General features: G+C 38.5%; 1 protein-coding gene across 2 annotated transcripts in view; it reads left to right on the top strand.

Moving 5' to 3' along the window:
• Nucleotides 1–8,023: 8,023 nt before the first annotated feature.
• Nucleotides 8,024–16,727, top strand: part of sorl1 (sortilin-related receptor, L(DLR class) A repeats containing) — a 94,124-nt gene continuing 85,420 nt past the window's right edge. For both annotated transcript variants that reach the window (XM_028573713.1, XM_028573714.1), the window contains exon 1: nucleotides 8,024–8,389. In XM_028573713.1, coding sequence (XP_028429514.1) covers nucleotides 8,069–8,389 — 321 coding nt within the window. In that variant the 5' untranslated portion in view covers nucleotides 8,024–8,068. The remainder of the gene's footprint in view (nucleotides 8,390–16,727) is intronic.

Below are 16,727 nucleotides of genomic sequence, written 5' to 3' on the forward strand. Positions count from 1 at the left end.
GAAGAATAAATAATATCCTATTCACTAAAACTATTCACCTATTTACTAAAACTCATAACTCAATAAACATGTAACATATATTAGTTTCTTTCATAGTCAAAGTAATGCCAGAGTATTAGTTAATGACTAACATATGAACTGCAGAAGGCACACGTGCAATACATAAATAAAGCCGTTCACTGAAAGAAAAGCATTCTTCAGTAAAATGAACAGGTCTGCATCTTTACATAAGTAACAGTCCATACAACAGACTTAACCCTGCAGTTTATCCGAAATCAGAGCCAATGTTTGCCTCAGGTGCTTTTTCTTCTCTTTTAGGTAGGACTCAAGGTTTTGAGCTTCTGTCAAAATGCCCTCCAGTTCCTTCATCTGGGACGTATCTGCTGCAGCTCTCTCACTGCAGAAGAAGCAAGTGTGTGTCGGTGTTCAAATCGATTAAAATAGTTTGTGGCACTAAATTAAGAAGTCAAGGGATCAAAAGAGTCATTAGGACTCATCATCTGGGCCTATCTGTACTAAGTTTAATGTATCTTAATCAAAAAGATGTCCAGTAGTCACCACACCTTTTACTTTTTTAGGAGAAAAACTGATCTACTGAATGACGTTAAAATGACTGCATTGGAGTTGTGTGTGGCTTTCACCTTCTGTATGTCTACCTGCGAGCCAGCAACTCACTAGAATAGGTGCGTGTTTTCCCACAGTTCTTCAATGTTTTATTAGCATCATTTTCAGATGAAAAGGTCGTAACTCTTTCATTTTGTTTTACCTAATTCGTTTAAGTTTTTAAGCAAATATAGATAATCAAGAGTAGAACATGACACTGCTTTGTGAACTCTAATCTAGTTTTTGGAATGTGACCTACCTTAATACTTCAGAAAATTTTAAAAACAGCATGCTGACCTCTCTACTTGCACCTGTAACAGAGAGCAAAACAACAGGAGGGATGCTGCAAATTTCACTCAATGGCAAAAAATATCTTGAAAATCAAGCAGAATAAGTATTATTTTTCCCAATATTCTATTTATGTGACTGAAAATTTGATTTGGTCTGGAACCAGACTATTTCAATCAGCACAGTGACAAGTCGCAAACGGATATTTCAGCAACAGCTTTGAACCACATTATTCACGTCATGCAATGTGTTTACAAGACACTTTTCTCATATCCTGTTTTTAATTCACACCACTCGCAGGCCACTTAGTTGATGGGGCACTTCATTTTGACTTGCTGTGAGCTCATGTTGCTGACAGTGTGACAGCACAGTTTGTTGCTGCTTTCATTTGTTTTGACATTCAAAAACAGTAACATGTATGAGAAGAAATGATGCTAGGCAACAGCCTGGGTCTTTGTTAACTTCCTTTGTCAGCTGATTTCATTCACATAGACTGCAACAAGAAAACTTATAATGTTTCTAAGTTTCGTTGCACTGAAACAGGAAATATACTGGGTGACATTTTGAATGCTTATGTTTACAACTGTGAAATGGCCTATAGTACTATATTTATTTGTAGGCTGAAATGTAATGTGACGGCCACTATTAGGGGTGGGAATCACCAGAGGCCTCACAATACGATATCATCACAATACTTTTGTCACAATACGATATTATTGCGAATTTAAACATATTGCAATATTCTGAAATATATTGCAATTTATTACCTTTTTTTACAACTTCAAATTTTTTCCCAATTCTAAATTATGTCCCCAAAAGGAAACTTTGTCAACATCTGTTTTATCTAAAAACATACATTTCTCTGTTTGTTCATCTCACTTCAATTTTATTGCTGCAAAATGGGATTGTCAAGCAGACAAACTGACCAATACATATATATAATGAAAGATCAATACTTGGTGTCTGTGTATCGATACAGTATTGCCATGGAAACTATCACGATACTATCCTGTATCGATTTCCCCCCCACACCCCTAGCCACTATAGTGCGACATACCTGCAGTTGTAGCCACAAATAAATCTGCTGACTCCAACGTGGATGGTTTAGAGGGAGGTTTTTTCTTTTTCGGTGGAGATTTGTCTTGATTTGCGAGTGTATGTTCCGTCTATTGCAATGGGGAAAAGACTGGTTGCATTTAAACATTATTTAAGCATTGAAAAATCTATCTGTTTCAAAACAAGTGAAAATCTCATTAATATAAAAGCAGTACAAATTCTGTACCATTTCCAGCACACACGTTACTTTAATTATTGTTATTTCCTTATTCTGGGGGACTGTGGCAAACATTCAGCAGGTCATTAAATGATACTGGGAAGGTAAGAGGGTCTCTTACCTCCTCAGTATCTATTAGAATACTGTATTTCTGAGCTGTCAATGACTCAAGATGAGCTTTATTTAAAACTTGATTTTTTTCTTGTAAATGATTGAATACACATTTCCTCATTTCTTACCTCTTGGGGTGTTGTCTGTTTAGGGGTTTTGTTGTTGTTCACTGCCCTCTTGTTTAATGTTGGGGGAATCAGCTTTCCTACCATTGGTGTTGCTTCTTTCATTGTCACGCAATGTTACTGCAAATGTGAAATTAAAATAGACATTATAATTACCTGTAGTTTATTAATCACAGAGTTCTGTTTGTCTCTAAATACCATCAGTGCTACAGTAACTTATAGTGTGTGCTAAAATCTGCCTATATAAATCCTGCGTAGGTCTTTGAATAACTTCTTGTATATTCTTGTATTGTATTGCTCATCTTATTCTTCACAGTCTCAGTCACAGCTGATGACCAAAATATTGTTAAATCATGATTTGGTAACAAACTGACTTAAGTCTGACTCAGGTGTACATTTTACTACACCTTGTCTATTTGTGTCTGTAGTACTCGTCACTGTGTCCACGTTCGGACACCACTTGCTGCTATTGGCCATATCCGGACACTTCCGACGTCACGCGCTTTCCGGTCTTTTCGCGGTACTTTGAATTTTCAATCGCCCAAAAATGTAAGTATAATTGATTTATACCCATCAAACAATCTATGTATGAAATTTCGTATATGTACACGGACATTTACATGTCTATTTAGTATATGAAAGTGACTTTGATGAGGGAAAGTAGTAAAAACGCTTGGGCGGCGATCTTCGCTCTACAAAGTTTATTATTTTTACTGTACTGCTGATATGATTTAGCGTTAGCATGAGTATGCATTTTTTTCTATAATTACCTGTAGTTTATTAATCACAGAGTTCTGTTTGTCTCTAAATACCATCAGTGCTACAGTAACTTATAGTGTGTGCTAAAATCTGCCTATATAAATCCTGCGTAGGTCTTTGAATTACGGTTTCTTGTATTGCTCATCTTATTCTTCACAGTCTCAGTCACAGCTGATGACCAAAATATTGTTAAATCATGATTTGGTAACAAACTGACTTAAGTCTGACTCAGGTGTACATTTTACTACACCTTGTCTATTTGTGTCTGTAGTAGATTTCTCCTAAATTCACCAAAAGATTGCATTAGATAATGCCTCATTTGCACATTTATCAAAACATAACATTTCAGAAAACTTGTCATAAAAAAGTATTGTCTTAATGTAGCTAGCTAGTTAAGTAATCAACAGGAGCAGTTTCGTTAGTTAAAATATTTACCCTATTCACCTCTAGTGTCTCCACTAAACTGTTAACACCTCCATGTCATCAATATAGCTAACTTTAGCTAGCTATGCTACAGGTCTTTCATAGCTAACTATATATAGTGTTATCATACCATTTTGACCTAATTCACTTAGTTAGCTAGTCAGTTATTATAATCAACTTAGAATTAAAATTAAATGTTAATAGCAGGTAAGCTAACATTAGCTGCTAACCTAGCTAGCTAAATTACCTGCTAATATCCAACTTTAGTTAACGTTAGCTAACGTTAGCTGTTGATGGCATATAGCCAGGATTTTTAGAGCAACGACAGTTAACGTTAACGTTACTTACAAGACATACAAGGTCTCAGTCGAAGAGTTGAATATTTCATAAAATAATTTAACAGAGTAACAGTTAACTGTCAGATATTAGCTATATCCCTAGTATGTGTACAGTGAGTTATCGATTTTAACGTTAGGTCCAACTTCCATAACGGGCAGCCACTTGCGCGTCTGGAAAATGTTGCATTCAAGGATCCTAGTGAATTCAAGTTCCACAGTTCTGCAGAAAATTCAAGAGGGGAGGGGGGTATAACTGACTGTAGAAGAATAACTGTATTTTAACTTTTATAAGAATACTCATCCTACACACCATGGACAAAATGTTGCATTTAGCTGTCAAAAATTGGTGGAATTTGTATTTAAATTTTCAAATGTTAGCTTCCATCTGGTGTAGGCTACTAGCCTACTGAATAAAACAATAAAAATAAACACACAAACAGGCAATTAGGCTGCATCATACCCCTAACACACGTGTGGGCAACGGACCAGATTGACAAACCATAGCTTTGCTGATGAGCAGTGGGATGGCCTGTTTATTGATCAGGGTCACCAATGGCAGAGCCAGACAATTCCAATAGGCCAGGCTGAGGCCAGTACTCACTTTGGGGTGACACAGAAATGAGTAACTTGTTCAGATTTTTCTGCATAGCATGGTGCTGCAAAGGTTAGATTAAGATGTTTTCTTATGGCCTAAATGCATGTATCTAAAACTTATTATTTAAGCCGCCCATCTGTGTTTAAATTAATTTTGTCATTACAATCAGATTAGACAAAAGTTATTTGTAAACCAGGTGCCTTTTTGAAGAATGTCCCTCCTTAGTTTAAGTCACATTTGTTGAACATTAGCCATGCCTTGTGCTACTGTATGTTCTGTTTGTGTTTTATACCATGTGATTGTGGTCCTGAGCCACATGAATAAATTAATTAAATTAGCCCCTGATAGATGTGCAGGCAATAAGAGAGAAACCGTGCCATTTTATTTATTTACTATTAGAAATGTCTTCATTGATGATATTATATGCAACTTTTAGTAGACCCCTCAAAAGGAAACTAAATGGGCCATGCTTTTTCTCTTTCCAATTAAGGTTGTAATGGAAAATCACATATTTGTCTTAATATTGACTTGTTTTTTATATTGACGTAAGCTAGTTTTTTAAGCTGTGTGAACTTTTTACCCTTATCTGATGTATGGACCTCACTTAGCTTAACTTTACGTTCTTCTGTTCATCTAAAGTGCAGAGACTGGCTTTTCTCTACCTCCCATTTTGGTCCCAGATTTGGAGGTCAGAGGTCAGATGGACTTATAGTCACAAGGGCTGTTAATTTTACCCCCTCCCTCTCTCTGTCAGCTTGTTAGAGGGTTAATTAGCAATAGATTCTCCAAGACTCTTTGTTCATTCTCTCAGACTCGATGAACTGAACCTTCTTTGCGCAAAGAATAAATACTTGAAAGACTTGGTTGAATGAAGCCTTATTTCAGATCTCACCTAGGTATTAGAATTTCTACCACAAACTGAGCAAATATTATAAAGCTTTAAATGTGACATATCCATTCCCAGATGTGGATTAAGATGGTTTTTTTTGCACATGGAAAATGTCTCTTTTAATAAGAATAACAGAGACTGGCTGTCATAGACATGCAGTGTCGTCAAATCTCTTCATGTAGCCTAGGTGGATTAAATCAATGGGATTATAAAAAAGAAGATTAGCAGTACCCTGTGAATATGAATAAAGTGGATATCAGATGAAGCTACTAAAGTGGTGGATTTACCGGCAGATCAATGCTGCTGCCCAATGGCAGCAAAGTGGATTATTGTAGTGTAAAAAAAAAAAACATAAAGTAGCAACATAAACTGAATAAAGTAAATTAACCAGATAATCAGGTTAAGGTGATAAAATTTGATTAATGTGTAAATACTTAGAAGTGCTAATCTTACAAGAGGTGCAATGTTGTTTTTACACTGGAAATATAGTATGACCTGCTAGCTGGATAGCATGGGCCTACAACCTATTACCTTGCCCACCTCACTTTGATTTATTACTTCATTTGATTTTTTAAGGCATCTGTCTTTAATTATCTACAATTAACCTGCTCTTGTTTCTAACTTGACATAACACAATTTATTTTTATTTTTTTTTGTGTGTGTTGGCTCCTGTTTGTGCATCTACTATAAATAGCAGCACATTTGGGATGTATGCAAATTTACTGTTTTTACTTGTGAGTCTATATGGGTGGGGTGGGGGAGGGGGGTGGTGGGATCAGTTGGTGTTGGAGCAGTCAGGCTTGGGAGGGCTGTGTGTATGTGTCAATGTATTTTGTGTTATTTATGTACTGTTTAATTGTTTTAAGGACCCCATCGAAAATGAGATGATTCATCTCAAGGAGTTATCCTACTAATACATACTTCTAAATACAATGTTGTTTGACTGGACATGTTAATTGTTTGTGAAATGGAAGTGACACTTCATAATGTCACCAGTTTGTTTTTATGTGTTGCTGGAACTTGTAGCATTTTTTTTTAAATATACTGCATGTGTGCTGATGAAGTATTTTCTGCATGCAAGATCACTTGAAGTTTAGCAGCTATAGTTTCACATTTCTTTTTTATGTTAGTATATATAACATATATATATATATATACATAAATACTGTACTGTATGTGCACACATTTCCCTGAACATAGTTCTCCATTTTGAGGCTGACTGGTTCTGAATGTTTTGAACACTGAAAACAGGAAGGTCACCTCCATACAGACTGAATATCCATCACATAAATTGAATATACAGTGCATATACAGTATATAGAGATTGTATTACATTCAGCGGTCAGATTTTGTGTAATGTAATGACTTCAATAATGGTGTTGATATACTAACTTAAAGACTTCTTGAATTTACTGCAAAATAACCAAATCGATAATCCATACCCATCTTGAGTGTTATAAGGTCACTGCAGTTTCTAGACTGCTTTAAGAACTAAACCAAAAAGTTACTTTTTAAACCATAATGAAACCCCCCTGCAGGGCTCACATTCAGACCAACTGTGTTTTCCTGTAGAAGTGGGAGTCCAATCAATTTCCAACTAATTCACAAGTTTTACAGGAAAGAATTAAATTATTGGAAGATGTTTATGAATGCAATCCCTGAAGAACACAATCAATGAAAATAAAGCAGACTGAATCGATTTCAAAGTAGAGACATTGTAGAGAAATGTGTCTGGGTAATATTGTTGCAGAGCTACACTGACAATTTTCAGAGTTTGTATGAACATATAGCATATAAAACTGAATTAAAAGGAAAATAAGGAGAAAATGTATTGATTGTCAAAATCTGGATTATTCCTTGACTTGATATTTTACCTTGACTTGAATGCTGGAAGAGCTTAGTTACTTGACTTGAAAACATAAATCTAATGTATTGTAAAGTTTAAAGTATATACTGTATGTAAAATAATCAGGCAATTCTTACATAGCCACACATCTTGAATATTTAACTATTAGTCAATGAAATGACTTGGTATCGGCTATGTAAAAAATAATATTAGCTCGACTTTAAAAGGAAAATAGGCCAGCATACAAAGACCTGAAAGACTTGCAATTTTTAAGACTTGTGACTTGACATGGACACTTGACACTTGAGATTTTGACAGACTTTTTATACCAAGCAACTATCCCTTTAACATTTCTTCTTGGCAGGCTACACTGTAAGCCATTGTTGGCAATGTTGCAAATTGATGCCTGATTGATGACTTTGTCTAAGATAGCGGACATTAATTGCATTTATTTGCTTCTGGTATCCCGAGAGGTGGCTAATTTCCTTTATTTATTTATTTACTTAATGTAGCCTAATTCATTTGTAACTCGTATGATGATAAGTAGGCTATTCATTTTCATACTGCGTTTATTTTTGCGGTTGCCAGTGTGTTTCTTTTGTTCTTTTGTCTCTCAATAAAAAAAAGACAGCGTCGAGCATCGGAGACTTGCTGCCTTTGTGTGTAGTAGTCTACTTACACGACGTTAGGATGTTTGAACTGAGAAGTCTAGTTGTTCCCTACATTCCTACGGCTTGTGAATGCAGCATAAGGGGCATCACTGCCAGTAGAAGGAGCTCTTCAGTCTTACCTAATCCACAAGCCAAACATACACAAACATGGCGATATTACGAGCAGGCAAGATGCAGTGCTCTCTTCGGTGGTCGTTATATGTATTAGTCCTCTGGGTTGCCGGAATTAATTCGTCGACCCTTCGTCTGCACACGGAGCGGCACTACATACTGCCGCAAAACAGAGGATTTTTCACAATAGAAGCAAATGAGGATTTACCAGACAGAGATGGAGGAGGCGCCGCGGCTCCAACGCTGCTTCTGGCCGCTCGTAGTGCTGCTGAAGGCGGGTCGGACTCCGGCGCCTATCCGCAACATCGAAGCCGTCGGAGCCCTGGTGAATCGGCTATGCCAAAGGTGTACGGGCAGGTAACGTAAATGTAGTGCATCTCGGCGGTACTAACATTACTCTGTTAAATCTACATACTGTGCATCACCTCAGACTGCCATTAGCTGGCATTGATGTCTTGAAGAAATTACGCAAGCCCCAGTGTTGTTTTCTAAGTCACACCATGTATTGCACCTTATGCTGAAGTAGTCCTGATGACTGTTGTATGGAGAGAATAGGACGCAAAGTGCCCTGTTTACCTCAAAGCAACATACCTAGCTAGTGCACAGGACACTCAGTGGTGTTTTCGACGTTTACAGCTCACTAAACATGTATTGAAATGAGTGCCAGCTGCACAAACCTGGTTTCCCTTGTAGTTGGTTATGGGCAACCTGTCCGCGGCTTCTAAAGTAAATACAGAAATAAAGTAAGAACTATATAGGTCCTACGTAGCTGAAATGTATGCCGAAGTTACCAGAAAACCCTTAAGAGTCTGAACAAGAATTTGTTTAGTGCTACCGGGCGTGTATGTCCGCCGATAAAAAAGAAAACCAAATAAATTTATTTTGTAATAGTTGTTCTCAATAGAAGATAACGCGGACAGAAGAGTGGTGCTAATCAAGGTGAGAAACAAATGGTTCAAGCTGTTATCTTTTACCCGCTGTCTCAACAGAATGTTGTGCTGACATGACATTGAAAGTTTGTGTTAAGCAACCAGTTTCTCAGAGAAGGACTCCGATTCAGAGTATCTCTGGTAAGCTGTTCAGCCAAACTTGATTCAAAATAAGGCAATTCAGCTGTCTCTGCTCATCGTCAGATACTGTAAATTACACCTGGTAGAAAATGATTCAATTTACATTTTCTGTAATAGCCTACATGACAAACCTTTATTTTAAGAGTGGCATCAATAGCTGTCAAATCAAATCATTTGGATCTGTGGGAACTTAGATGAAGGTTGAATTTAGCCAAATATAACATTTTCAGAAAAATATAGCCTACAGTTAGGGTCAAACATTTCAGTATTGCAAGGCCACAGTAAATAGAGTTTTTTTTTTTTTTTTGGTGTGGATGTCTCTCCACAAGGGAACACAACCTTTTGGTGCTAGATCTAAATTTGGAAGCAAACTGTTTTTTTTCTCCCGATTTGTACCAGTCCAGCAGCTGCTGCCAGTGTTTGTAGAGACTCTATCCTAAATTGGCCGTATTTGATCATATTAAACTCTTACAAAACTGCACTTGGTTGAATTTAAATTGGATGGAGAATGGAAATCCATGCCTGGTGTCACAGTTAAACCTCATTCCCTCTCTCCTTGTTCAATATGAGACAGTACTGTTAGCTGAGGAGCAGTCCGAGTCCAGCGTTGGTTTACAGCGTCAGTATATGATTATTGGCTGTGGTGCAGTCTGGTATAGCATTGTCATTCATTACAAAGACCGTTCATTCAGTAGTCTGACATCTTGCACTGGACTGTTGCACTCTCCAAGCCTACCGGCATTATGAAGCTGTTGAACACATTTAGAGACAACACCATGCTTGAAGAAGTGTAATGAAGCATCTCAGAGCAAACTGCAGCAGTCTCAGTGAAACATGATTGCCTGGGAAAATATGTCCTGCTGCAAGTGGAGAAAGAAAGTGAGAGTTAGGGCAGCGTCATTGTGAAACTAGTCTGGGAACCTATTAGTTGGTTACACCATGAACACAAATTGGCTGGAATTGTAATGGGGACATGGATCTATGCCTCAAAGGTTAGAGCTTTTCTACGATGGATTGAAGGAGGGCTGAAATTATTAGTTGATTGTTGATGGCATTTAACAGAAATGCCAAAAATTCACTGCTTTCAAATGTGAATATCTGCAGGTTGTCTTAGTGTAATATAAAAGAAGACTGTATGAACATGAACCCCTGCTGTCTGGAAACGTGTGATTCACATTTTACAGCATCTTCTTCTCATAAATTGACTAATCAAGAAAACAGTGTGCAGATGTATCAATAATGAAAGTAATCCTAAATTGTATCCCTAATTTCAAGCATTAATGGCTCTAGGGCCAGACAAGGAAGATGAAAACACAAAGATTTGTGCAAAAAAAATTGGGACAATATCATAAAGGATTTGTCAGAAAATACAGACAAGAAGAAAAAAAAAACAGTGTGGGTGCTTGTCTTTACATGTGTGGATGTCTGTCGTTGACAAAGCCAGAATGAGCTTCATAAGGAGGAAGAGAAGTGAGCAGAGGGAAGTGTTTATCTCCATCAGCAGCCTGCTGTCTCACGCTGAACGTTGCTTCCTTGTCTGGTGACACACGCAGCCCAAACACAGCAAACAGGCAAATAGCCTCCAGAGAGTCAGATCAGGATCAGGTTTCGTTGCTCGTGCAAGATGCGACCGACAGAGGTTGTTATTAAATGCTTAGCTTGTTGTCCCTGTTGGCTTGTAGCAGTATGACTGGGCTTGTTAAGCTTGAGCACTGTGAGCAGGCATCATAATTAGAGATAATGGCTTGGTCTGAGTGGGGTGCAGTTTGCATACTTAATAATAATTTCTCCGTTGACCTAATCTGTGGGTAACTGACCTGGCATGAGGTTTAATAGTGCTGGCAAAAAAATGCCCCGTGAAAATACTGTCTAATGTGCGCTCTTACATAGGGCTGGGTATCGTCAATGATTTTTTTTTTCCGAATCAATCCGTTTCCGATTCACAAGGTCCCCGAATCAATTTTATTCCCGATTCGGTTTTATTTTTGATTCAATATCAGTTAGGTTAGGAACACTTCAGTTACAATACCCATTTAGCTTTGATATGAAAGAGATTCTCCAATTGTACAAGGTTCCCTGTAACCTTCTGCATTCTTAAAAGTATTAGTGTTTACATTAAGAACTGACCCCAAAGCAGTTACATTGATGTACTTTTTATTTAACATGCAACATGCAGCTCTATAGACTCTACAATCAGTGAGTATTGAGTGACCTTTCATTCAGATATATTAAAATGGCCAGGGCAGTTTTTCCCTGACTGACTACATGGAGCTAGCCTGGTTGACACCAGACCCTTCTCAGTTGTAACTGAGAGTGGGTCTGGGAAAGGTTCATTGACAGCTCATTTCCAAAGGGGCGTCACCAACGGACGCCGCTCAAATGCCTCTTGGCACATTGGATAGTCCTTCAACCAATCAGACAAATGATCCGGGTGACGCTGCGCTTCGGTAGCCGACATGTTGAATGTAAACAAAAAGGTGCTCGCCGTCGCTGCGCTGTCATCGTCGCATAAAGCCCGCCTCAACGGTTGTGATTGGTGTAAAGCCCGCGTCAGTGGTTGTGATTGGTGCCTCGATTTTGGGGACATTGGAAATGGTTTTGAATGGGCTCTTCGCCAGACTGACTTGCAGAGCAAATCTCAAATTTGCCAGAAGTTCGTCAGGGTTTACCCAGGCTAACGTGTAGCCTGACTTTGGAGGGTTATTTAACCTGACAAGCTAGCATGACATAGTGGGTACCAATGGATTCCTTAGGTATTTTAGTTTCATGTGATACCTGACCGATATTGGTCCGTGGATTTTATGAATTGATTTTGGATCATTCAAATGAAAATCGATTTATATTGGAAAAACAATTTGTTTTAAACCCAGCCCTACTCTTAAAGGAGGTAACAAACGTCAGTCCTCAACGGAGCAATATATAGCTAAACAGAGAATTTCCATGACCACAGTACTAAACAAACATGGCATCTCTGGAGGAACTGTGGTTGTATTGAGCAGAAGTGAACCCCAAAAGAAGGGTTCAGCTCTCTTGTTGTTTCATGTTATAGCTCGCCTAGCAGCAACGCTCGCACTGCAGCTCAGGCTTGCGTTACAAATGTCAGGTGACTCATTCGAGAACACATCAACACTTGAAATTGAAAAGTTTAGAGTGACAGTTTAACTTGAAAGTTATGAAAATAACCGTCAATGATAACATATTCCATATAATCTTTTTTTTTAGCTGCACCACACCTAACGTATATTGTTTCATTATCAACTAATCTGTCGATTATTATTTTTTGATTAGTTGAGTAGTTGGTTAGTTGCTTGTTTATTCAGTAGTGAACGTTTCACATTTAAAAATTGCACCAAATTCAGCACAGAGCACGTCCTTGGGTACCCAGCAAGCAAGTAGATCTGATGAACAGTTCTCGAGTTATGTGAAAGACACACACACACACACACACACACACACACACACACACTAGGGCTGTTTGAACGAATACCGAAAGTCGAATATAATTTGAATTGTAAAAAAATCAATACTATTCGGATGCTAAAATTACTACTTGTTTTGACTTTTATTTATAAATATGTTGGCTAACATTAGCTAATCTCCCTGTTCTCGCCTTGGCCTACCCACATGTGTCACTCATGTCACATCTTATGAACAGTAAGTTAGCGGGAGTGAGAAACACAAGGCATTGTGAGGTCTAAGTTAACGCTGCGTACCGAGTAACGTTAGTACAGAGGGAGTGACATGACTTAAAAAGCAACATCCACCGAGCCAAAGTGCTTATGTCAACATTAATTAGCTTGTTTTTGTTTCCTAATCCTAACTGCGTCGTGAGTTATAGTAACGTTAGCTTAGCTGGGAGCTTCATGGAGACAGCTAAAGTTTATGTTAGCTGCCCTACAGCCGTCAGAGTTAGCTTTGATTTCATATATTACCTTCTAATAGCTGTATTCTCAGTAACGTGACAATCTGCAAGAAACAGGTTGCTAATAAATCACTAAAATAGTAGTGACAGCACCGTTTGGCTTAGTTATTAATATCGTTAGCATCGTGGCTAACACTATTGTTACTTAGCTAGTTTATGACAAATCGTTTCGGCTGTGCTTTCTAACATGATGTCATTGTGCTAACCGAGCACCGTTAGCCTTTACAACAGAGTCGCTTCACTACACTTGATAGATAATAGCTGCTTTCCGACCAAGTAGTTACAGGAACATAGTTATAGGAAAAGTCCATTTCTAAGCAGTTCTACTAACTACTCTCCCCCAAAACCGGTTTTCCCATTTGCATTTGCACTGGCCAAGTGGCCATAGGGACTATAGGAGGGGTAATGGATTAATGCAAGCACGGCAACAGTCTTTATGGCGTTAAAATCAGAAAACAAATGCACCAAAAAAGTATGAACTAAATCTGATGTATATAGCATATTTGTAATAATTTAAACAAGTCTCCCGAAGAGAAACGGGTATCTCTCTCTCCCCCGCCTCTGAGGACGTGTGTGTGCGTGTATGTGTGACGGCTGGACAGCGAGGTTGTCAAGCCCGCAGGGCACGCTTGTGGAGTTTAACTCCGAAAAGACAGTTAACCACAGGTTCCCGTTAATCTTATGATGGACATGTGTTGTGATATTTAAACAAACAAACCGTCAATGGCGAAATAAAAGCCTCTTATTTACGATAGTGGTCTGAGAGACCTCCAGCTTACAGCGTGGTCTCTGAGCCAGTCATGGCCGAGCGATGAGCTAGCGGCCAGGGCAGGCGCCTGCCGACTGTCGCCTCACTTCATGGAGCTTCTCACCTCCGAAAACTTTGAAGCAAATTGTCAATTTGGCATACATTTTCGCAAGACTGCCTATATTCGCCTATGTCGCCTAAAACGTTGTCAGAAGTGAATTTAGGGATGAATAAGATGGCGAAAATTGTTAAAATTGTCCCGTTGTTGGTCTGTCTGTACCGGAAACCTGACCCTCTTTGACCAAGGTCCCTATGCTGAAAAGGGAACAGTGGAAAGACCCTGCCCTGAAGTAGGAGCTGAAAGAGTTACAGGAACTGCAGCCAGAGGAACTTAAAAATCCCCAAATTGGTCCAGTCGGAACACGAGAAAAAAAGAGTTCCAGTAATTTTATGTTCTAGGAGCTGCAAAAATCCCTCCGGTCGGAAAGCGGCTATTGTTTCATTACAGAGTTTTCTGTTGATTTGTGTTTGTCGCTGTGTGCTCGTGGTGGAAAATGAAAATGAACAAAGTTGCGTGCAATGCGCCATGATGTAGGTCCCCTTCAAGGCCAGGCTAATGTTAGAAGTCCCTCTAGTGGACAGAACGTGTAACGAAAACAACATGCTTATCGTGGCATTGGCAATGCATAAGCCTGAGTAGTGTAGTACATATTAATAACAGGCTGCATTTCAGCATTATATATTCGAATATTATTAGAATATTAAAAAAAAACAAATGAAATTCCAGTGGCATTATAGAGGAAGATTGACTGACACACACACACACAGAAATTCCTTGCTTGATAGTTAGATTCTTGTCTCTGTGTTAACATCTTACAGTCAGCTGTTTAGAAAATATGACTGGTTTTGAGGTTTCAGCTTGCTGAGCTACAGGAGAGCAGCATCCAAATGACAAGTCAAACTGCTTTAAGTCCTCAAATCTGCTGTTCTTTCACCAGCTGTTGTTCAGAGACAGTCACTTCTATTTCTGGTCTCCCGATGTTGCAATTACCCCCTCTTAATCATAATGTGCTTGCAGTACTGTGGAGTGCAAATAAACCACACAGTGAGTATGCACAAATTGTACTGTATGTTGTATGTTAAGACATATTTCTGTTTTTATCACTATCTCCAGGAACATTTCATTCCAAACAATACAATTTCACTAGTAATCCCAAAAGCTTACATTAAAAATTATGTCTGTTTAGCCCTAATCTAATTAATATAAAGTTGTATTAGATATTACATGGAGTGATTCAACCTGTGGCCTACATGCAGTTTCAAATACTTGGAGTCTAATAGATCTTTGCTTGTGAAAAGTGGAAGAACTGGGTCAGGTCAGTTTACCAAGGAATTCTGTTCATATCAAACTGCAGCACAATTTCTGTCCAGTGTCAACGTTAGTTGCTAGTACTGGAAGTGTTGAATGTATAGAAGCATATTAATGAAAAAAAAATTGAGAGAGCTGAAAACATAGTCTTAGCAATACTGTTCAAGTCAACATTTGAGAGCACACAGGCATGGACTCAGAACATAGCAGAATTAGGGCCTGTGTCTATAGCCTTTTTTTCTGGCAGAAAAGCGCTGGCAGCGAGCTGGGAAGCACTTTGAAGTGCTGCCCGTGGGTTTTGTTTCTATGACGGCATTTACGTTAGCTAGGTAGCAAACTTAACGCTACGTTAACAACGGGTTGACTACACAGCCGACTCCAAAGGCTAACAGACTAACAGGCTTACAACACGTATGCTAATAAAAGCAGAGCACTCACCAGCCGACAGTCAGTGTTGCGCTCTCTTCTCACTGGGAACAATTGAAAAAAGACGCTGGCGCTTGGAAAAAAAATTGTGGACACTAGGCCTTAGATTTGTGCAATCTCGATCATGTGATGCTCGTTTCCGAATCTGTTCTCTCAACTTTCTCCAGCTGTTTTGGCAAGAGGTCACTAACCAAGGAAAAGTCTGCACAAGGAAAAAAAAGCTTTTTTAATATATATTGCTTCTCTGTAAGAAGCAATTGGCGACCATATGACTATTTAGGATCCACATGTGATTTACATATTCTACACATTATGCCTTATAGGGCTGGGCGATACGGAGAAAATCCAATCTCACGATATTTTTTACCTAAAACTTCTATATCGATATTGCAGTGATATTGTAGGGTTGACTATTGGTGCTTTCACAAAAATATTTACACAACGGGATTTTTGATAATCATCAATGTCAATATAATGACTAAGTGGGTAAAGGCAAATAATAGAACAGCTAGAACAGTCTGGTAAGTAAAAAAAAAATGGCATTCCTTTACTTTAACGCAGCCTGTATAACCAGTAAAAGACAACACTTACGATGCAACGATATCCAAGTCTAAGACAATATCTGATTTCATATCAAGATATCGGTATATTGCCCAGCTCTAATGCCTCATCACTTAGCCTACAATTTTGAATTATTGGGGGTGTGTGGATCTGCACCAGTTGGGGGGTTAGTACCACCTAGGGTTGGGTATCGCTTGGGTTTTTTCGATACTGGTGCTACAATGATACTTTTAAAACCTGAACCTGAACCAATACTTAAAAAAGAAAGAAAAGAAGAGCACAAAATGACATTTGGTGACATTAAAGAACGGCTTGTTTATTGCTAAGGCCATATGGTCAAATTTAAATGATATACATGTAATAACAATAACTTATTTTACCAGTCAACTGCTGGTTCACTCCACATAAAACACATCAGAACTAGATTACATCACTTCCAGCTAACTTCCCGGATAATAATGAGCAGAACAGCATCACTGATCTGTTTTAATCAAATTTAATCAGGTCCAGCTCAGCTTAAAACACAAAAACACAGATTTCGCCAGCGTAGGGGAAACACTGGAATGAATATTTGCCCTTATTTCTGGCATTACAAAAAT

Source organism: Perca flavescens, chromosome 3 (assembly GCF_004354835.1).
Source record: "Perca flavescens isolate YP-PL-M2 chromosome 3, PFLA_1.0, whole genome shotgun sequence".
In the NCBI taxonomy this organism is placed as follows: Eukaryota; Metazoa; Chordata; class Actinopteri; order Perciformes; family Percidae; genus Perca; species Perca flavescens.